The 22,619-nt window shown below is 37.6% G+C and overlaps 1 protein-coding gene across 2 annotated transcripts in view; it reads right to left on the bottom strand.

Annotated features, from left to right (window-relative positions):
* ZNF277 (zinc finger protein 277) overlaps positions 1-22,619 on the bottom strand; it is a 144,195-nt gene that overhangs the window by 40,233 nt on the left and 81,343 nt on the right. The window contains exons 2-4 of one of the 2 annotated variants that reach the window (XM_001099338.5): positions 17,742-17,943; positions 8,591-8,679; positions 8,237-8,319 (exon numbers count right to left, since the gene is read on the bottom strand). In XM_001099338.5, coding sequence (XP_001099338.3) covers positions 8,237-8,319; positions 8,591-8,679; positions 17,742-17,943 — 374 coding nt within the window. The remainder of the gene's footprint in view (positions 1-8,236; positions 8,320-8,590; positions 8,680-17,741; positions 17,944-22,619) is intronic. The other variant, XM_015134763.3, reaches the window with a different exon arrangement.

The following is a 22,619-nucleotide window of genomic DNA, read 5'->3' as shown; positions in this document are numbered from 1 at the left end:
TTCGGAATGACTGATCTGTTTGCCAGAGTCTGATCACTTGAGCATTTGAATTTATGTTAGCAATATACTCAAATCATGTATTAAATAATACTTTTTTTTTTTTTTTTTGAGACGGAGTCTCGCTCTGTCGCCCAGCCCAGGCTGGAGTGCAGTGGCGCGATCTCGGCTCACTGCAAGCTCCGCCTCCCGGGTTCACGCCATTCTCCTGCCTCGCCCACAACCGCGCCTGGCTAATTTTTTGTAATTTTTAGTAGAGACGGGGTTTCACCGTGGTCTCGATCTCCTGACCTTGTGATCCGCCCGCCTCGGCCTCCCAAAGTGCTGGGATTACAGGCGTGAGCCACCGCGCCTGGCCTTAAATAATACTTAATATACTTAAACACACACCTCTGCATGTAGAAGGCAGGGATAATTGTACTAAAATAAAAATTATTAATGGCAAAATACAGTTTCTTTAAAAATAATCAATAAAATCCACCTTTCTCAGCATTTTATGAGAGATGATAGAAAGTTAACCTTGTGACATTAGAATCTTAATAAACAAATGAGGAAAAGCCATCCATGTCAATGACTGAAATAAGACAGTGAAACATAAAAGATAGAGAGAAATTTCTTAACTGGAAGATGATATACACCCCCAAATCCATGAGATTTGATCTGACTAATATTTCACCTTCTTGAAAGATATCAGTACCTCCCACCGTTTCTGAATCTGCAATGATAAAGACAACAGCCATCTGCTTGCTATACAGCATAGAAATACAGTATTTTTCTCCTACTTTGAGTCTCACTGAGATAGCTTTTGAAGAGTGTCTTCAAAACAGGACAGAATATCTAAAAAAAAATGAACTAGGAGATAAAAAAATGAGATGAATTTAATCATTCACATGGAATATATCATCACAATGAAAAAAGGTAGACGTGCAAGATAAAATGAAAATGCAAGAGTTAAACACACAAAAAACTAGAAAAGCCAAATTCCTATTTGTATTAAAGGTATAAGAGAATTTAGCTTAGGTGGGAAGAGAAGGACTTCAAAAAATTCAATAGGTGGACATGGGAGATTACAAAATACCCATCTTTTAGATGAAAAAGGAAAAAGAAAGCTATCAGCATGGCATGACTCAGTATAGTATTACCAGCCTGAGGAAGTACTTCCTGTATACTTTCCTGTATTTCCAAGGTCAGGTATAGTTTTAAAATAAAATATAAGAAGCTTAGGCCCAAGGGAATAAGAAATTCCTACCTACTACTGAACTAAGAGAACAGGAAATCAGATTTTCTTTAAAAAATTATTTACAATGAAAACAGAATATTATTATTTATTTGTCCTGTTGAGCCATTTTCATTAATTCTAACAAATGTCAATTTAGAAAATGTCACATTTGGCTGGACACAGTGGCTCACACCTGTAATCCCAGCACTTTGGGAGGCCAAGGTGGGTGGATCACCTGAGGTCAGGAGTTTGAGATCAGCCTGGTCAACATGGTAAAACCCCGTCTCTACCAAAAATATAAAAATTAGCTAGGTGTGGTGGCACACACTTGTGATCCCAACTACTCCTCGGGAGGCTGAGGCATGAGAATTGCTTGAACCTGGGAGGTGGAGGTTGCAGTGAGCCAAGATTGTGCCACTGCACTCCAGCCTGGATGACAGAGTGACACTGTCAAAAAAAAAAAAAAAGTCACATTTGCTTAAAGAAAGATCAAATGTGATAAAGTATCCTGGTGCAATTAGAAAGAGAATGGTGGTTGGGGTTGGAAATTTAGGAGTTTGAGTTGTTTCCCTTTGTGTTTCACACAGTGTATAACGATGGTTGTGTGCATGTTTCTTACTGTCCTTGACCTTGCATTTCCTGTTAAACAGGGGTAATATTTCCTGCCTGATCTCACTCAACCAGTATATATACAAAATGTCACGTAAATTTTAAGTCCTTGTTGAAGATGCTCAAAGTGGTAAACCTTAGCACTCAAAATAATATTGTTTCAGATTGTGATTACCATTTGTTTCCCAAAGAAAGCAGTCATCAATCTGAAGGTTAAACTTACTCAATGGTCATTGCAGCTAAACTGATCTCTGTTGCACTGTTAATAACAAAGTTACATTCAATGGGAAATATCATCTTATATTTAAGAAAATGTTATTCTAGATGCAGTTTTAGAACTTGTATTGTGCCTGAAAGATAGGAATTATGCAAGAAAGGTATAAATATAAATTGATTTTTTTACTTTGAGTTTGTTGGCATACAGTAATTTGATCCTTTACTGAAAGTCTCTAAAATCTATATTTAAAAAAGTGGCATGACGAAGAACAATCTTCTCAGTGGGAGATATGCAATTTCATTTTGTTGTGGCTTGATTGTGGGGAGAGGTGAGACACATGAAGTAGAATTGAAAACAGAAAAAACTGTTTCTCTCCTGAAGATAAATTTGTTATATACGTTAAAACTTTTATAAAAATGTGTAGTTGTCATGAATATCTCTGACATTTGAAATAGTGATTAAAAAAACACCTTCATACAGTTACCTTTCCCTTTTTCCCAATTTAGTTAAGTTACATCTTGCTACTGCGAGCTTATGAATACCACACATTTTCTCCTGTAGACAAAGGAAAAACTGAGGATTTTTTTATGTTGAAGTGCAAAGTGTAATGCAGTGATTATAGATGTCTGCCTTAGCTATATTGTATCCTTGTTAATCAGGGATATTTGACTATATGGCTTTATAGAAATACAAGCCAATACTTCAGGATTAAATTTCAGTTCATACTTAAGAGCAAGCCTCAGGGAAGATACAAAAGCTAATACAACAGTCTGAACTGCTAAGGGGCATCTTCGTAAGGAAGACAGATTTTAAAATAACTAACTATAATTGAAAAGCCAAATAAAATAGGGTGTTAATAGAATTAGAAGAGGTTATTAATTTTGACAGGTGGCATACGGGAAACTTTTGGAAAATGTGGCAGTTGAGCAATGCCTTGAGGGATATGTATCTACATAGGTGGGGGTTGCCATTCCTAGTTCATGAAGTAGAATCCTGAAAGTACCTAACATACTTGACAAACGTGAGAAAAGTAATGTTTATACTACAGTGTAAACTTCACAAGGGCAGGGACCATTGCGAGTTTTATCCACTGCTATATCAATAGTATTTATAAAATATCTGGTACAAGATAAATATTTGTTGCATAAATGAATTAATTGGACACTGGACAATTTAGGGAAAACACACTGGAAATGCAGTTTGAGCCTAGAAAACCTTAAGAACATGAAGACAATAAAGAACAGTGCAGGTTTTTGAAGAAGAGAATAGGGCCAGGCACAATGGATTGCTCTTGTAATTCCAGCACTTTGGGAGGCTGAGGTGGGAGGATCCCTTGAACCCAGGAGTTCGAGACCAACCTGGGCAATACAGTGAGATGCCATTGCTACAAAAGGATCACTTGACCCCAGGAAGCAGAGGTTGCAGTGAGCCACTGCACTCCAGCCTGGGTGACAGAGGGAGATCTTGTCAGAAAAAAAAGAAGTCATTTATGTTATTTATTAATATTAATAGATAACAATCAACTACTATTAATAGTAATATTAATTTTAATAATCATTTAATATTAACATTCTGGAGGCAGTGTCAATTGCCTGAAGAGGTGAGTCTATAGACAAGGTAAGTATGAGTATGGATGTGGGACTTGGGACTCAGCTGGACCTGGTAGGATTTGACAAATGACTTAGCTATAGGAGTGAGAAAAAAAGAATCAATTAAATATGCTTCTAGAGATTTCCAAACTGAGTGACCAGGAGAATGGTGGTGTCATTATGTAATAAAAGGAGAACAGGCAAATAGCAAGTTTTGGGGGAGGAAAAAAATAAGTTCTGTTTTTAGGCATATTAAAGTGCGGACTGGAAATCCAAATGGAAAAGTTTCATATGAGGAAATACAGATTTGGGGTTCAGAAGTGAGCCAGGATGAAAGCTATGGATGAACTCAATTAATGAACATTTACTCTGACTGCCTGCTCTGCACCAGCACTAACATTTAAGCCACAGGCATAACAGTGGTAGCTACACGCATGTGCATGCCCTGAACTGGGGATAAGATCTTGGGAAACATACGTACGCATATTTAAGAGAAAAGAGGGAAAAGAACCACTGGATGAGACTAAGCTAGACTGATGAGAAATAAGAGAATAATGCACCAAGATCAAGGGAGAATTTTTAAAGGAAGCCAAAGGGAAGTAGGTGTACAAGCTATTGAAATCCTTGAGAATCTTCCTAATTCTGTAGTTCCCTTCAGCATATGGATGAAAATGTTCAAAGAAGTGTCAAGTAGGAATCAAGCTCTTCAAAAAGAAAACTGGGAACACATACAAATCTTGTAAATGTCAAGAAACCAGTGAAATCTCAAAGAAAGTGGAAAAAGAAATATGGTTCTAGCATAAAATCTGCTACTGTAACTTTCAGTGAATCATTTAAACTCTATATACCTCCAGCCACTCACACAGAAAACAGAGTTTTGTTTGTTTGTTTAAAATGAGGTTTGGGGAAAAATAACAATATGAACTTAGGAGTATAGGGAGGACTAGGAAGGATGTTTACATATACAACACAGTTTCTGCCCTGAAGTTACAAAGTCATTTTGAATTAAGAGCAAACCATACAAAGGTACTTAAACTATATGCCTTTTACTTAGAGTTCCACATGAAAGAATAAATATTGAAGAATAATACATATGAAAATCATCATTAATGCAAATCAAGTCAGCAAATGCCCTACTAATACTCTAGTTTGAGGGTTCTTCCTCGTGGACTTGAGCTGAGATCCTCAAGTTGAGATTCTCAAGATCCTCAATTCAAGGTCCTTAAGTTGAAATATTGAGCTGGGGTCACTCAAACACTGACTACATTATACATCCATTATCATAAAGCAGTTTGATTAGTTTAAATTACATGTTTTAGAAACTAGACTGAAATTCTCATTGATAAAAAATTGTTTGATAAAGTATAAGTAGTAGCAACATAAGGAAACCACCACCAAGCTGTGGTAGAGTGAGGGACTTCAAAACCCTCTGGCTGTGTAATCTTCCTAGGATGAGTTCTTGCACACTATGGGCCAAGGGCATAAACATCTTCAAGAGCTCCAACGCATGATGAGAAAGCGCCTCTCAGAAATGGTATACCAGTTTACATTCTTAAAAGCAGCTGAAAAAGTACTTGTCTCTTAACATTCTTGCCACCATTTAGTACTATTATTTTCAAATCCTGTTAACTTGACAGAATAAGAAAAAGTATACTGTTACTTTTTTTTCATTTAATGATTTAGACTTCTTTCTGGACATGCTTCTTACTGATTTGTAAAGTTCTTTCTATGTAAAAGAGATAGATCCTATAATCATTGCTAACACCCACAGAAGAATCACCCACACTGACCTCATGCTTCCATGCTATGTAGCATAAAACTGTGATGAACTGGCTGATGGCAAATTCAGCCTGTCTTCCTGCTGCTTGGCAAGCTTTTTTTACTTTTTGTTGATCCTCTAATCAGAATTCCAGTGGCGGGCTATTGTAAACTGCCTCTGCTTTCCCTAAACTTCAATCCAAGCCTGAATCCCCTCCCTACACAGACTTGTCAGACCATGAGCACCCAGGACAGAGAGATTCCCAGAGCCTAGAATAATAGTACCAGACACGTGAGGGGCCAAATAATTACTATGCTGGAATGGCATGGCTTAAAAGGCATGTATCTGGAACATTTGGTTTGAAACTCTAGCTGTGCACCTCATTCACTATGCGTTCCTGGGCAAATTAAGCTTCCTTAAGCTGCCACATTTTACTCATAAATAGAATGGCATTTAATAGCCACCTCACAGGGTGCTATGAAGCAAGAACCAAATACAAGGCATGGCTTGTGGCTGATCATCAGTCATTGTTAGCTTACTTCCAATCCCCAAGTTGGTCTGATCTTTCTCAGGGTTTGACAGCTTGAAATGGATTTATACACAGTTACATTTACTCTTTTCTTCATGCCACTGATGGGCAATGAGGGTACATTAATGGGTCTTTATTACTACAAAGTCAAGTTTCTGGCACTGAAGGATTTCCACAATTTAGCTCCATTTTACCTCTTCAAATTTATCTTATACTACTCCCCATAAAAAATGTTCCACCTAAGCCAGAGTAGACTTTTACTCGATTTTTCTGAATACACCTTGAACATTTAGATGCATATGTATCTTTCTTCCCTTCTCTACAACTCTCTTAACTATCCAAATCCTTCTCATTGTTAAGACACAGCATTATTACTATTATTTTTATTGGCTAATATTTGTTAAGTGCCTTCTGTGTGCCAGGCAGTGTTCTAAGTGTATTACATGTCACTTAATCTTCATAAGCCCGGCAAGATATTTTATCATTATCTCTACTACCAAGGTAAGAATACATATTTATCTTTCTTCTCCAGACTGTACACTCTTGTGTATGCCTTGTACTCTTGTACTTCTTTGTACAGGCATCTAACTTAAGCAGAAATTCAATGAACATGTATGGATTAATTGCCTTTTTATTCTTATTTTGTTTCTGTAAGCTGGCATAATGCTCACTTTTATTAAATGTATTGCTTTATCAAACTGTAAAGTAAAAAAGGTAACTTAAATGCAGTATATGTAGGTATTTTTAGAGACCTAAGTCCATCTACAGACATATGGTAAAGATTCTGCATGCTAAAGAACAAGAATGGCTGAAGTAGTAGGGTTTGAGTTCTTATAAATCAATCCTTGACGGCTTTTGATCATTCTTAAGGCCACGGTTAGCAACAGTGAGAAAATTCATGTAAATTGAAAATTATGAATAAGTGCACACAAATAACATTCATAAGACATGATAGTACATTTACCCTTGTTTTACATATTTCATAAGACACTGCTGTAAGGAGAGAAGAGAAACTCAGGAAGTCCTGTTTCTTTACTGCTGTTGCTGTACAGGAAAAGCATAACTTTTCTTACATATAAATCAGTATCCATCGGTATCACCTTCCCATACTGGAATAAAAAATCATTTGGGATGTCTACAAAATAAAACACGCTTCCAGGGACTTTCTTAAATTATATGACTATGGTAAATAGTATTTATTTTTCTCCTAGATCTCTTGAGGATATAGCACAAATATTTAAATCATCTCTCTCTTATAACATACTTAGCCAAGCCCAAAGATACAAGAAAGATTTATGAGAAATCACTAAAGGAACAGCAAGTCAACCTCAAGTAATAGTCGAGATTAAATTACAAATGATGAGAACCCATGTGCTTTTAAACAAAATTAACAATTAAAAACATTATTTTCTGATGAACTAATGGAAATAAAAATTTTTGGTTGGGCATGGTGGCTCACGCCTGTAATCCTAGCACTTTGGGAGGCCGAGGCGGGCGGATGACAAGGTCAGGAGATCGAGACCATCCTTGCTAATATGGTGAAACCCCGTTTCTACTGAAGATACAAAAAATTAGCCGGGCGTGGTGGCGGATGCCTGTAGTCCCAGTTACTCGGGAGGCTGAGGCAGAAGAATGGCATGAGCCCACGAAGCGGAGCTTGCAGTGAGCCGAGATCGTGCCATTGCACTTCAGCCTGGGCAACATAGTGAGGCTCCATCTCAAAAAAAATAAATAAATAAATAAAATAAATAAGATAAAATAAAATAAAAATTTTCATGCTTGTATGTGCTATCATCTTTTTTAAAGGTTAAATATGCTGAGGTTTTCAAATTAGCTTGCTTATGGTTAAGGCTGAAAACCAGAAAGGCTACTATGTAGATTAAACCATATGCTTAATTCATAAAGGGAAATTAAAAAAACGCTAGTGCATAGCACATTCCAGTGAAGGGGAGAAAAAAAGGTTAATCAATTCAACTCAATTTTAGCTGAGGGCATTTTTCCACGACTACTGAACCCTAGCATGTGTCAGGCAGCTAAAATTACACTAAAATGTGTAAGTTCTGTTGTTATTTTAGAGATAATCCAGGAAGCAAAACAAAGCCAAAAATTCTCTCTGCATTTTCAACATAAAATGCTTTAATTTTCAGTCAAGTGCATACTTTTTTCTGTTTTAAGACCTTTTTGTATTGTCTCCTCTTTTACCTGTGTGAAAGTTTCCATAACAAAAAGTAAAAAAAAAAAGAAGAAAAAAAAATGATTTTATATGTATTTATATGTATTTTCAAGACACTATTCACTCTTTAAAAACAATTCTTACCAGTCTCTGCTTCTGAAGCTCTTCTCTAAGAATTCTGTCTTCTGGTAAAACGTCACATAACAAAAAATAATTCTCTTGTTCTTCTGTTGAGAGATCAGGAAAACAAATCAGACAAAAGATATTTACCATTTTTTTCCCAGAAGGACTTATTTCGTAAAAATTACAGATGTGTGTGTCTATTAGGATCTCTTTGGCAAAGAACTGTTTTAGTTTTATTCGAGTTAGGCAAAATAAACACATCAATTTAATTTTCTCTATCATGAAAGTAAAAGCAATTCTAATATAAGACAGTAAGATTATTCCTTTGAATTTTTATACTGTAGGGAAAAGATGGTAGCCAGGATGTACACTTACCAAATGGAGCTGTGGAATTAATTCTTATCACACTACAAAAATCTGTGATAGGCTGTTCAGTGAACCTTTTCCTCCAATATAAAATGTACCTTAGAACAATACAAAATAAGGAATGATGAGAAGATTCAATACACTATTTGCTTTAGAATGACAGGAATCTATAAGCACATTCAATTATCCCAACGCATCAAATCAAATGTTAACTTAAAACAGCTTTTCTAGCAGTTTTTTGTGAATACAAAGGCAGTGGAGCATTATAGAAGTATCAAATAAAGATTTAATAAAAAGGAATTACCATGTAAGGGCATGAAAACGACTAAACTTTACTATCCCCAAATTCAATAAACAGACATATAGGAAAGTTAAAATGAAATATTTTTATGTGATAATGAATTTTTCTGAAATAGCATCTAAGTTTATGTGTCTTTAAAATGCAATAATGATTAAATAGGCTATGACACACACTCTGCAATAAAGAGAAAACTGAGTGGTTATCTTATATATCCAAAGAACAGAGGTCAGAAGAATAATGCAGTAAGAAATCAGTCTAAAATCAATATCAATATAACATAAGATAGAAAAGTTCCATATGTCCACACTGAGTCTGAAATGAGGCAAATTTAGACTTTGGAAAAATAGCCCAACGTACAATTTTTGTATCTAATGAGCAGAGTTAGAAGCAGCACACCAGCTAAATTAAAAACCAAAGCCTAACACCCAGACCTACATATGTGATGAAAGAGGGAGTAAGATGACAGGATTTAACAAGTGGTTCATCTTTCCATTTATCTAACAAGATTTATATTGGCAATTACAGTCTCATTTATTGAATGGTACCAGGAAGAGAGTGTTATTTTCATAGAGAGAAAGGAAAAGGAAAGGTTGACTCTATAGCTCCCAATTTATCAGGTCACACAACTGAGGGATAAAACAAGTAACTTACACCAAAGAACCAAAAAAAAAAAAAAAAAAACAACAAAAACAAAACAAAACAAAAAAAAAAGAAATGGGACTTATTGAAATAGATGAAGAATATGGAAAGAGTAGAAATTTGGACATTTTAAATGGCTTGACGTAGCACATCTAGGAATGTTTTGGATATAATAGGTCCACAGTAAATGTTTTAAAGAAGTAGAGAGTTTGAAGATTCCTGTAAAGTTCTCTAAGTAGTCCCCAATTCCCAACACTTTGTCTCCTTTTTGTTATTAATTTTTTTCTTAACATTAATTTTCCAATACCATGGTGCTCTATGGAAAGGGCATTTGTGTATTAGAAGTCTGTGCTACAGAGCGGTCTGGGAGAAAGAGAGAAACATGACATGAGCTGACATCAAATAAAAATACACTGAACGAATATAGAATATGTAAGAAAAAGAAGTCAATGAATAGTGTATAAAAATAGAATCCCATGTTTAAGTTTTTCTTCTCCTGTACAACCGTACTGTTACCTTTGATGGGTAAGGGGTGAACGCTTTCCTTATAAAACAGTGCTAACTTTTATTCTAAGAGATCTTAAAATGGCAATCTTAAGCTCCCATTGAGCCTTAAACCACAAATACATAAATGATGTACCCTAATCTTTGGCTAACTCACTGGCTTCCATATTAGGAATCTCAGAAGTAGGCAAGTGCATATTGGATCCATCACAGCAGATAAATAGAGAAAAAGTACCTACAAAAGGCTGGGACATTATTTCCTTAGCCATCCTGGGCCAGCTTCAACACCTTGTACTCCTCAGTCTCCTACATGGCTACTCCTAGTCTCTCTATCTTTCCATTCCTTACTAGTTGCTTTCCCCACCACCCCATGGTAGAGAGGAAAAAAGGGGAAAGAGAAGACAAGAGGAGGCTTAAGAGAATAAAAATGAAAATCCTAGTCCTTTTCTTATTCCCCCCTCAGCACATTTTCCATTACAAAGTGGTGACAGGGATGAAGGAACACAGTATAACCTGTATTAGAGATGCCAGGAAGAGAAGATGGATTATTCTTCGAAACTGAAATATAGACATCTATTTTCACGATTAATCAAATTTATACATGGCAGAACCAGGTGCTAAGACAACTGTCTTCAAAAGACAGGAAGGCCAAGTTCCCTCTGGAGGTTCCTTATGGCTATTGCTTGAATACACCAAGGAGAGGATCGTCAGTCCTGGTTGCCACTCCATTGAGAACTATCTGGATGGTATCTTCTAGACAAAACGGAGAATAGTGGTCAGTCCTATATAACTGGTTCCATTTTGGGTCTACAGCCTGTTGAAAGGCAGTGATAATTCCTTGAATACATAGACTACTTTACTTTGGAAAATGTTCACAGTCTTAGAAAAGTATCTGTGTAAACCATGTGGAACAGATGACCAGGTAAGAGCTTGGATCCTCGTGAACAGACTGCTCTTTGAATTATTAAAGACTTTTTTTTTTTTTTTTTGAGATAAGATCTGGCTCTATTGCCTAGGCTGGAGTGTAATAGAGTGATCTCAGCTCTCGGCAACCTCTGCCTCCTGGGATCAAGACATCCTCCCACCTCAGCCTCCCCAGTAGCTGGGACTATAGGCACGCACCACGACACCCAACTAATTTTCCTTTTTGTAGAGATGGGGTTTTGTCACGTTGCCCAGGCGAGTCTTGAACTCTTGAGCTCAAGCTATCTGCCCGCCTTGGCCTCCCAAAGTGCTGGGATTACAGGTGAGAGACACCGTGCCTGGCCAATGACTTTCTTTTTTCTTAATGGACAGTCAATACTGTTCCTTGCTTATCTGCACAGATCTTATGCTAGAAGCAGTTTTGCTTTTTAAATTAAGACAGTGATCAAAGTGTCATAGTTGATGTATTAATTACCACCCCAGAGGCAGGCAATGGTGAATAGAGAAGCAAGGACTTTGAATTCAAAGGTATGAACCTGAATTTAAAGTTATTTAATCTTTCTGAAACTCAGTTTATTCATATGCAAAATAAATTGTTGATAATTAAATAGAATAATGCATGTAAAGCACACTGTCCAAAATTCTGGGTGTTTAATACATGACAATTATTACTATAAGAAAAAGTAACATATTTAAATAAGACTAAGGTAGTGAAGAATTTATGTTTATCCCAGTGAAATAATGAGACACACAACAAAAACAATAACATTTTAGCAAACATTTGATGAAAAAGACAAAATAGTTATATTAATAGTGTCAGAGGGCACATATAGGTGGCTAACGTGGTAGAAGAGAAGAATGATGATAGTGACAATAATGACAATTATTAGCAGCTACTATTTAATGAGTCCTTACTTGCCCAAGGTCAATTAAAATGTTAGAATTGAGATGTGAACTTTGTCTCTCTGACTCCAAGGCCAAACTCAGTCTTCTACAACACAGCTCCTCTAGTGTCATGTGGGGACAAATACTACAAGAAATGCAGAAAAGGGAAGGCAGGGACAGGAAAGAGCCCCTACTATTAAAGTTGTAATAGAGACTTGAAGCATTTTTTCCCCTCAAAGACCAATGAGGTCACATAGAATGCTTTTCGACAAGGCAGAACCAGAAGTACAGAAATGAAGTCTGAAGAGAAAGAGAATGTTTTCCCTTTCCGAAAGGCATACTACTTAACAGCAGCCCTCAGACTGAACTGCTCCTAAATTGCTACCTAAGGGCTGAAAATTGACACCAGCTGTTTGGGGCTGTTTTGGAATTGCTTAACCGGGTAGGAAAGGGTGCAGAGAAGTTCCTCTACAGAGGTAACAGGAGCCTGATTCCAATAGTCAGTGGGTCTCAGTCTCCAAAAACTTCTATGTTTGAGTACTGTCTCTTTAATGTCTGAAGAGAAGAATCATATGACATACTTATTTTCCATCAGAGTTTACTTCAAGGTGATATGCACAAGGGAAGAAATTACTGACATCAACTGACTTAAAATCACGGGGAGATTCTGTCTAGCAGAACCTCAGTTGCCCTCCTCAAATAGGAAGTGTTTTCCATGGGATAAAGCAGGTAATAGGTTAGTACAAGAGGAACAAAGTTGTCATTTGAGTGGTCTCTTCCTAACCAAAACTTGGGTGACAACAACATCAGAAAAAAAAAATCTGTTACAAAGTAAAATATAACCATAAACCACCATACAAATTAAACGTAAAATTAGGCATCATATCTTACTGTGGTATACTACAGACATCAACAACAACATATATTTTGACCTACGTCTAAATTTGAGTAAAGAAACATCCTAGTCATTAAACACATAATAGTGGTTTTTAAGCTTATAATTAAGAAGTGTCAATATATACGTTTCCTTTCGGATGGTATGGGCATTCAGATAAATTGTAATCAACTGAGTGATAGCATAAAGATAGCAGATCTTCAGTACATGCTTCTTGTGGCATTTTTTCCCACTCACTAGAACATATTGTTCAAATTTAAGAGATCACTTAGTACTTCTCTTCTGTATTCTTCCTACTTCTCTAGTTTACTGAAAGCTACAATTGCAGCTACTCAATATATAAAGGCCACTAAGAAATAACATGTGGTAGGAACTCTATTTGGATAAGTTATCAAACTATTTCACACTTCATTAAAAATCCATAAAAATAATTACTAGGTCATCAGCAAATACTTTTTTTCTTCCAAAGAAACTTCAAATCATCTCATGGAATTGTCTCACAAAAAATTCTGTTGCAATATCTTGCCTGCCCAGCCCCACTGCAATTGGTATGGTTATTGACATAGGCAAAAAGGTTTGAAATATGGTTGTTAATTAAGTAGCAGTGAATGTGTGGAATTTAATATAAAAAAGGGTAAGAAATAAGAGGTTAACATTTATTTTCCAGAGCAATTTTATCTACTGAATAAAGCTAGCAAATAGCTCAGTATAAATAACTATGTTAAATGGACTCAATGGAAAGATTTTTATTTTTGTTTTTATTTCTTCTGCCCCAGGAAGTTTTATTGTTATTTTGTTTCATAAATAAACAAATATAGCATGAAAACTTATAGCTTACTTCTTGCAAACCACCAGGTAAGGCCATCTCTTATTACCACTTTTATTACTTATGTACTCAGAAGTAACAATTCCTCTTGAGTTCTGAGTGAATGTGTTCATGCCAACTGAACTTCTCATGTTCCCTCCTCCCAACCCTATACCTTATATCTTGTCTTCTAAAATTAGAAACAAGTTACATGATATTGAGAAGATTCCAACTTAATTTTGATCATAACAATCAATACTTGGATTGTTTGGGAGAGGAATTTTTAGTTTCCTTAAGTAGTAGGAGGTTATTATCTAAAGAAGACTGGATATAGTCAAAGGTATTTAAAAGCAACAGAGTTTACTCAGATATATGCCTGATCAATTAGAATTAATCACATTTTTACTTGCTGAGAGTGCAAATTTTACTTAATTAGAAGGACAGCTGACAAGGAAAATCTAGGTATCCATATTTCAAATACATGTTAATGATACGCTTTAGAAAGTACTTATATCAGATATGCATCCTTTTCTTTTTAATTAAAGCATCCATTTTACTGTATATCTGCATTTAAAGCATGAATAATCCCAACACTTAATTACTGACTCCTAAGTCCCAAGACCTAGTAAATAATTCAATTTTCTTGCCCACGTATGGATAATAGGACAATGACATTAGTAACAATGATACAAATAGACAGATTGATTAGTACAAATAGAGCTACTTAACTATGATACATATGCACAATGGAGAATACAAACTCTGATTCAGACATTCCTCACATACTTCAGTGGCAGAGGAGAAAGAAAAATCTTAAACTATTCAATTACCACTGGTAGTTAATAATATTCGTCTGCAATTCCTGAAGGACAATTTGTGTTTATATGATAAAAGGGAATAAAAGAATAGTTTCATGGCCAGGCACGATGGCTCACACCTGTAATCCCAACACTTTGGGAGGGCGAGGTGGGTGGAATACTTGAGCCCAGGAGTTCTAGACCAGCCTGGGCAACATGGTGAAGCCACAAAAATTTAAAAACATAAAAAATTAGCCAGGGGTAGTGGTGCAGGCCTGTAGTCCCAGCTACTCGGGAGGCTGAGGTGGGAGGATTGTTTGAGCCAGGGAGGCGGAGGTTGTACTGAGCCGAGGTCGTGGCACTGCACTCCAGCCAGGACTCAAAAAGAAAAATAAAGATTTTGCATTAAAGAAAAGCTGACTAATAGAAGCCTTGGGAAAGAATAACCCATGTAATATTTCTTTCAGTGGTTGAGTATGAATTAGAAGATCTCTACCCTAAGAAGTGTCTCAAACAAAATCAACAGATCTAACTACATATAACTGGGTTGCATATATAACAAAGCTCCCAGAATACTCCGAGAATGAAGACATACACACACATATATTTTAATTGAGAATAAAGAATAACAAATGATAATGAGGAGCAGAGAGTATGTCCTACGAAAGCATGTAAGGAATTAGTTTATTTTACCAGTTGGCAACATATATCACTCAATTAACTCTCCTCCTATCTCTGCTCCCTGATAAGGCAACACCAAAATGTATTCAAAAATAGTAGTGCTGAGTCGATATAAGGCAACATACACAGAAGGCACACAGTAAATATTCAGTATTGGTGCTAGGCAGCGGGAAGAACATAAGGACAAAGATGAAGGCTAGAGAACAGTTATCATTACCTCTGTGGGTATGCTGGCTATACCAACTTAAACCATCTTCCAAAAGTTTAGATTATGTAGAACCTTGAATGAAATTTTCTCAAAAGCTACATTTTACAAATGATAATTAGGTTTTTAGATTAGCATGAATACAAACAGAAGACTCAAACAATAGTTGTGGAAAACTAAGATTTCAAATATACCTTTGGTAATAAAAATACAAATAAAATTTTGCATTTTATCTAATACTTATCAGGTACACATTATGTCTCAGGCACTAGCAGATGCTACACATACTCTTATTCTTCTTTTTCTTTCTTTTTTTTTTTTTTTTAAAGAAAGGCAGACTGCCACATGCAGCACCTCATTTGGATGTGTCTGGAATCTTGGAAGCTTGACTACCCTATGTTCTCCTACAAATGGACTTGAGAGCTTGTCTGGAGGTTCCAGCAGGGAAGCGCAGCTACTCGTATACCTTGACCAAAGACTGGTCCTCTTCTAGCAGGGATGGTTGTCCTCTTTGAGAACACAGCTTTGAGAGGCACGAACACGGAGTGGTGAGGGAGGAAGAGGACAGCCACTTAGCCAGCCAGATCAGTTGAATCAACCTTAGCGATTAATGGGGTGACAGATGTCGCAGCCAGATCGCCCTCACATTCCATACTTTGTTTTATGTAATATTTAATAACCGTGAGGGCTGGTGTTACCCTCATTTTATAGATGAAAAAACCAATGCTTAGAGTAGTTAGGCAGCTTGCAGGAAATCACAAGATTAGGAAGTGTGAAAGCCTGCACTCAACCCCAGGTTGCCTACTTTCATAGTCAGCTCTTAATAATACAGCTTGCTGTTCTGCAAGACCTATCGTGAGAAAGAAGTTGTTTGCTAGGAGTGTTTTATATGGCCTGGGAGAAACAGAGTTTAGATGCAGGGGTATTGAATGTCTGGGCTACTACAATGTTTTATGGGGAAATCAGGACAGAATACCTCAAAATGGGATGTTACCAGATACACCAAATTTAATGCTTTCAGTAACTGTATAGGGAAGGTATTTCTCTTCGACAACTACTTCCAGAAATTATAAATTGGGATAAAAGGAATCAACCTCATCACAACACTTAAACTGAGATTTGTTTGGGCAATATCCTTTCGGCTTGAAAGGATCCAAGGATCCCATTCCCAAACACTGCCTTTTCAGTGTCCTGTTGCCAAGTCTATTCTGGAATTACTGGAAGGACCCACTCAGAGAATGTCTATGGCCTAAAACATGAGACATAATCTGGGAGACATCAATAAGATCTACAATGTCATGGAATGCTGCAAAGGGGGTATTACCTACTCTTTGGAAAGTTCATCTCTTTAGAGAAAATAAATTAGTGGCCAGGCGCAGTGGCTCAAGCCTGTAATCCCAGCACTTTGGGAGGCCAAGATGGGTGGATCACGAGGTCAGGAGATCGAGACCATCCTGGCTAACACGGTGAAACCCCGTCTCTACTAAAAAAAATACAAAAAAAAAAACCCAGCCGGGCGAGGTGGCGGACGCCTGTAGTCCCAGCTACTCGGGAGGCTGAGGCAGGAGAATGGTGTAAACCCGGGAGGCAGAGCTTGCAGTGAGCCAAGATCCGGCCACTGCACTCCAGCCTGGGCGACACAGCGAGACTCCGTCTCAAAAAAAAAAAAAAAACAAAAAAAACACCATTAGTATGTGATATTCTCAAACTTACAGATGCAAGAAAAATAATGCAAAGATATTTTTTAAAGTCTAAAAGAAGTTGGCTGGGCGCAGTGGCTCATGACTAATCCCAGCACTGTGGGAGGCCGAGGCGGGCAGATCACCTGAGCTCAGGAGTTCGAGACAGGCCTGGCCAACATGGTGAAACTCTATCTCTACTAAAAATACAAAAATTAGCTGGGCATGGTGGCAGGTGCCTGTAATCCCAGCTACTTGGGAGGCTGAGGCAAGAGAATCATTTGAACATGGGAGGCAGAGGTTGCAATGAGCTGAGATCGTGCCACTGCACTCTGGTCTGGCTGACAACAGTGAAACTCTGTCTCAAAAAACAAAAACAAAAACAAAAACAAAAAAATCTCAGAAGTACAAAAGAGTTGTAACGTTCTTTTTTAAGTGTAAGGAGAAACCTGAAAATGAATATGAATTTTCATATTTGTATAGGAATTATTTTATTTATAGATTATGCCACTCCTTTAATAAACAATACATTTAATTCTCTTTCTTAAGAGACAGGGTCTCATTCTGTCACCCAGGCTGGAGCGCAATGGTATAACCATAACTCCCTGCAGCCTCGAACTCCCGGGTGCAAGCAGCCCTCCTGCCTCAACCTCCCAAGTAGCTGGAACTACAGGTGCATGCCATTGAGCCTAGCTAATTTAAAAAAATTTTTTTTAGAGCTGGCATCTTGAACTCCTGGCCTCAGGTGATCCTTCCACCTTGGCCTCCCAAAGTACTAGGATTACAGACATGAGCCACCACACCTGGTCAAATTTAATTCTTTTAAGGACAAAAACAAAACTTACCTTCGGAAATCAGCAACTAACTTGATATCAGCTATGACAATCTTATGCTCAATAATCATGTGCTTCAGAAGTTTGTCTTGTTCAGCCACAGGAAAATGTTCTTCACAGAAAATACAAGGCACAGATGGAGAACCTTCTAAAGTGGTGGTGCCACCTGGACTTTCTGGCAGGGAAAGCGGCTCCAGGATACAATCCTTACTGTCTGGAAGAGACCAAAAGAAAAAAAAAAGAAAGAAAAGCTGAAACCAACTCTTCATATGGATGATTTCCCACCTCCTGCATTAAAAACATCCTAAAGATATTTACATGTCTCCAAAAGGAAAAATACATAGTGCTAGAGAGTAGGATACTTTATTATTATTTTAAACAGCATTTGCAGCCCAGAGGCAGGGAGTATTGCAAAGCAGCTCAAACTCCTCATTTGCTTGCTTGAATAGGGGAAACCCATTTGTCAGGGCAGCTGTTCAAGCCTTCTTCTTGGACGCTGGCCAATGGCAGCAATTCCTGGGGTACTTGCAAGGGGGAAGGCTGCAACACTCTGGGTTAAGGTTCTAAGGCTCAATTGTGACCTACGGCTGAAAATCATCACACCAAGGGAAGTAAATGGTATACATTAAGGCTACAGATGATGCCAGGCCTGTCTTTTAAGCTGCTTCCCGTCATACCTGCAAACTCTTTCCTGTTTCTTGATTATTTGTCACAAAGAAGAACAAAGCTCTCACACTGGGTAGACACAGTATGTGCTAGGTGGCCCTCATGGCAATTTTCTATGTTGATTTATGTTTATCATTTGCCTATCATACAAGTATGTATTCAGGCTTCTGTGAACATAGATGACTGCTCAATCACTAGACATATGTAATGTGGTAAACATTTTTCCTGTCTATATTATGCCTGTTCCTAACATCATCTACAGTATCTTTAAGAGCTGAAGTGTGTAAAGTCTATGTCTCTCATTTCAGAGCCTAAAACCACAGCCAGTTGTGACAGTAGCCTCCTTTAGTCTGCCAGAGTGGACGTCTAGACCTGTCACCTTATACAGGCTATTTAGTAGTTAGTAATCAGGAAACTGGGGTAAACAAACTAGGGTAAGGCCTCTGGCATTTGCAGAAGGGCAGGCAACCTTCAGAAAGAAAAGAACTTTCTTCAGAAAGAAAGACCCAAAAACTATGCCACAGACAAATTTTTAGAATTAGGTTAATATTAGTTCTCCCATTAAAGTTTCCTACTCTTTTCTTTATCGTCTTTTTAAAGGCATTCTTAATTTATGAATTAATTGAATCAGTCACTGGTACACTGGTGACCATGGCTTAAGAATTATATAAGTGCGGGGGCTCACACCTGTAATCCCAGCACTTTGGGAGGCCGAGGTGGGAGGATCACAACGTCAGGAGTTCAAGACCAGCCTGGCCAACATGGTGAAACCCCGTCTCTACTAAAAATACAAAAAATTAGCCGAGTTTGGTGGCGTGTGCCTGTAATCCCAGTTACTGGGGAGGCTGAGGCAGAAGAGTTGCTTGAACCTGGGAGGTAAAGGCTGCAGTGAGCCTAGATGGCGCCATTGCACTCCAACCTGGGTGACAGGGCGAGACTCTGTTAAAAAAAAAAAAGTTTCCTATTTTTCTTACTTTATCTTCTTTTTAAAAGCATTCTTAATTAATGAATTAATTGAATCGGTCACTGGTATACTGGTGACCATGGTTTAAGAATTATGTAAGTGTGGTGGCTCACGCCTATAATCCCAGCACTTTGGGAGGCAGAGGCGGGTGGATCACAAGGTCAAGAGATCGAGACCATCCTGGCCAGCATGGTGAAACCCCATTTCTACTAAAAAAATACAAAAATAAGCTGGGTGTGGTGGTGCACACCTGTAGTCCTAGCTACTCAGGAGGCTGAGGCAGGAGAATCGCTTGAATCCAGGAGGTGGAGGTTTCAGTGAGCAGAGATTGCATCACTGCACTCCAGCCTGGTGACACAGCAAGACTCTGTCTCAAAAAAAAAAAAATAAATAAAAGGATTATATAAGCAATGTAAGAGGGCAGCATTCATTCATTAACTTAACAAAAATCAACTGACTATCTACTGAGATGCTCAATGTTGTATGATATGGTCATTGCCACCAAGGTTAAACTGCTCATAGTCTGTTTGAAGGTACAAGTAAAAAATATAAAGAGATGGAGAATGTACAGGGTTTACAGGAGCAGGGGTTGGGGGAGTCACTTAACTGAGCTGGAGAAGAAAGATGTCCCATAGAAGAGGGCTTCTAATACATCACTCAAACATACTCTAGTCACATTAAAGTATGCTAAATCAAACTGTTTATCCTTGTTCACAAAATTAATATCAGATAAGGTGAGAACACATAGGATATACATGACAGCAGGGAGACTATTTAAAATACATAAGCCCTTTAGAAGCACTATTAACAAAACTGGTGTTATCAATTACTGTATTTATTAAATTAGGTAATGAAATCAAGGAGTTCTGGAATTTCTATAGTTCTTCAGTTGTAGGTTATATTTTTTAGTAGTAGGTTAACTTTCGTAGGAATTTAAACTCAAATGTGAAAAACAGAATGGGGGAAAGAGAGATAAGTAATATACTTACGAAACTCTATGATAGTATTTTACATCCACTAGTATATAGCTACAAAAGGCAGCATATTCTAAATAAAGGTAATATTAGTAAATATTACCTGCCGTGTAGGAAATAACAAATACTATATTACATCCTTTCCACAAATTTAGTTGAGATATATAGAAATTTACTGGTTTGACTGCTGAAAACAAGCCTATGGTATTTATAATCATCATCAACAGCATAACTAACATTTATCAGCTACTTGCTATTTGCAAATAACCTGCAAAGTGTATTAGGACATTTTCCTAATTAATTCTAATTATCTTATTATCCAATCTTCCAGATGAGAGAATTAATATTTAGAAAACTTAACTAACTTTTCAAAGTCAAAATGTTAGTCAGTAGCCTAAACATTACGAGTTGAGCCTAAACTCAAACACTATGCTATTCTGCTCCCTGTACCAAATGGCATTTCTCCAACTGTTTCTTCTTTAGTATGTATGTTTGGTGCTGTGAATTTATATATATACATTTATAAGCTACTTTGTATTTATATGTATTCTGCCAATGTCCTTCAGTCTCCATGATACCCCATAGTAATTCTTATACAAATCTCAATGGCCCACATTGTCCAAAAATCGCTAGAGTACAGTTCATCTCCATAATTTTCCTTATTTTTTCCCAAGGCTTTATTGCAATCTCTCTATTATTCCTCTGTGGTTCATCTGTTTTTCCCTTTTGTATGTCTAATGCTCAATTTCTTTTTTTTCAAATTATTCCTAAGAGAATGGACCTAAATATTCACACATACCAGAACCAAACTGCCTGTGGTTACTGCAAAGGTCTAGAAACAAAATCATGACTATGCAAATTTCATGCATGAGAAACTTGTGGTTTGGGAGGTATTAAGTTGTATTTCCCGGCTTGAGTTACTATGTAACAGAGTCTCACTCTGTTGCCCATGCTGGAGTGCCGGGGCAAAATCTCAGCTCACTGCAACCTCCGCCTCCCGGGTTCAAGCGATTCTCCTGCGTCAGCCTCCCGAGTAGCTGGGATTACAGGTTACTATGCCTGGCTAATTTTTGTATTTTCAGTAGAGACCAGGTTTCGCCGGCCTGGCTGGTCTCAAACTCCTGAACTTAAGTGAGCCTCCCACCTCGGTCTCTCAAAGTGCTGGGATTATAGGTGTGAGCCACTGCACCCAGCCAGAAAATAAGTTTTAATAGAACATTTTTAGATAAAAAGATTTTATAGTTTTCTGATTCCCAAATGATTTTTTGGCACCTTGCTCAAAATTATAACAGCATTGATCATACGGAGCAATTTGTTTATCTCTTCGTCTTCTTTGCCCCACTTCAGGTTGTTAGCCCTTAGACGGCAAAGTAAGTTCTAGTTGACTTTATTTACCTGACATGTATACTGAATTAACCCGCTACCCCACTATGATTAACATAATCATTGTGTATTTATTTTGTGCCAGGCATTGTTAACAACGTCACATGTACGCTATTAACTCAACCCTCACAATAACCCTATGAAGGAGATTCCACTTCCACCCCTGTTTTACAGATGAAGGAACTGAGGGTGTGAGAGGTGAAATGACCTGCCTGCAGCTATCAAGTGATGAAGCCAGGGTTTGAATCCAAGCAGTCTTGCTTACGTGTCAGCACTCCTAACCAATACATAAGAGTTTAGATCATTTCCTACAGGAAGTAAAGCCACTTATGTTCTAAACTGATACAAGAATGGACTGGAAAGAGGCAGATCTCAATCTAGGGAGACCAGTTGGGAAACTACTGCAGTGTCTAAGCCTGAGGGCTTGTCTGAGGCAGCAACAATAGCAGTGGATAGAGGAGAGAAGAGGGATAGAGGTTAAATGTACAGTTCTTGATTACTGTATGGCTACAGGGAGTGAAGGAGAAGCCTCCCATGTTCCTGGCTGGGGAGACAGCACAAAATGAAGTGCCAGTCACCAGTCAAGGAATACATGTACAGAAGCAGGTTTTGTTTGTCTTATAGCAGGGAAGGATAATGAATTATATTTTAAATGTAGTCACTTGATCTGTTCAGAAGTTAGATATTCCTTTTATGTCTGATAGATAAGGGCAGCACAGACTGGTGTCTTATGTGATGCATTTGTACTGTTCTGTCTGCCAGGCCCCTCTCCAGGTTCTCCTGTGGGCTTGGCCCACCCCATCTCTCCATGCCCAACAAGAACAAATATCTTTGTTGTAATTAATTATTTACATGTATACCTCTATTACTATGCTAGTCTGTGAACTCCTTAAGGTCAAGGAC

Source organism: Macaca mulatta, chromosome 3 (genome assembly GCF_049350105.2).
Source record: "Macaca mulatta isolate MMU2019108-1 chromosome 3, T2T-MMU8v2.0, whole genome shotgun sequence".
NCBI lineage: Eukaryota > Metazoa > Chordata > Mammalia > Primates > Cercopithecidae > Macaca > Macaca mulatta.
Note: the sequence above shows the minus strand (reverse complement) of the source record. Positions and strands in the feature narration are given on the sequence as shown.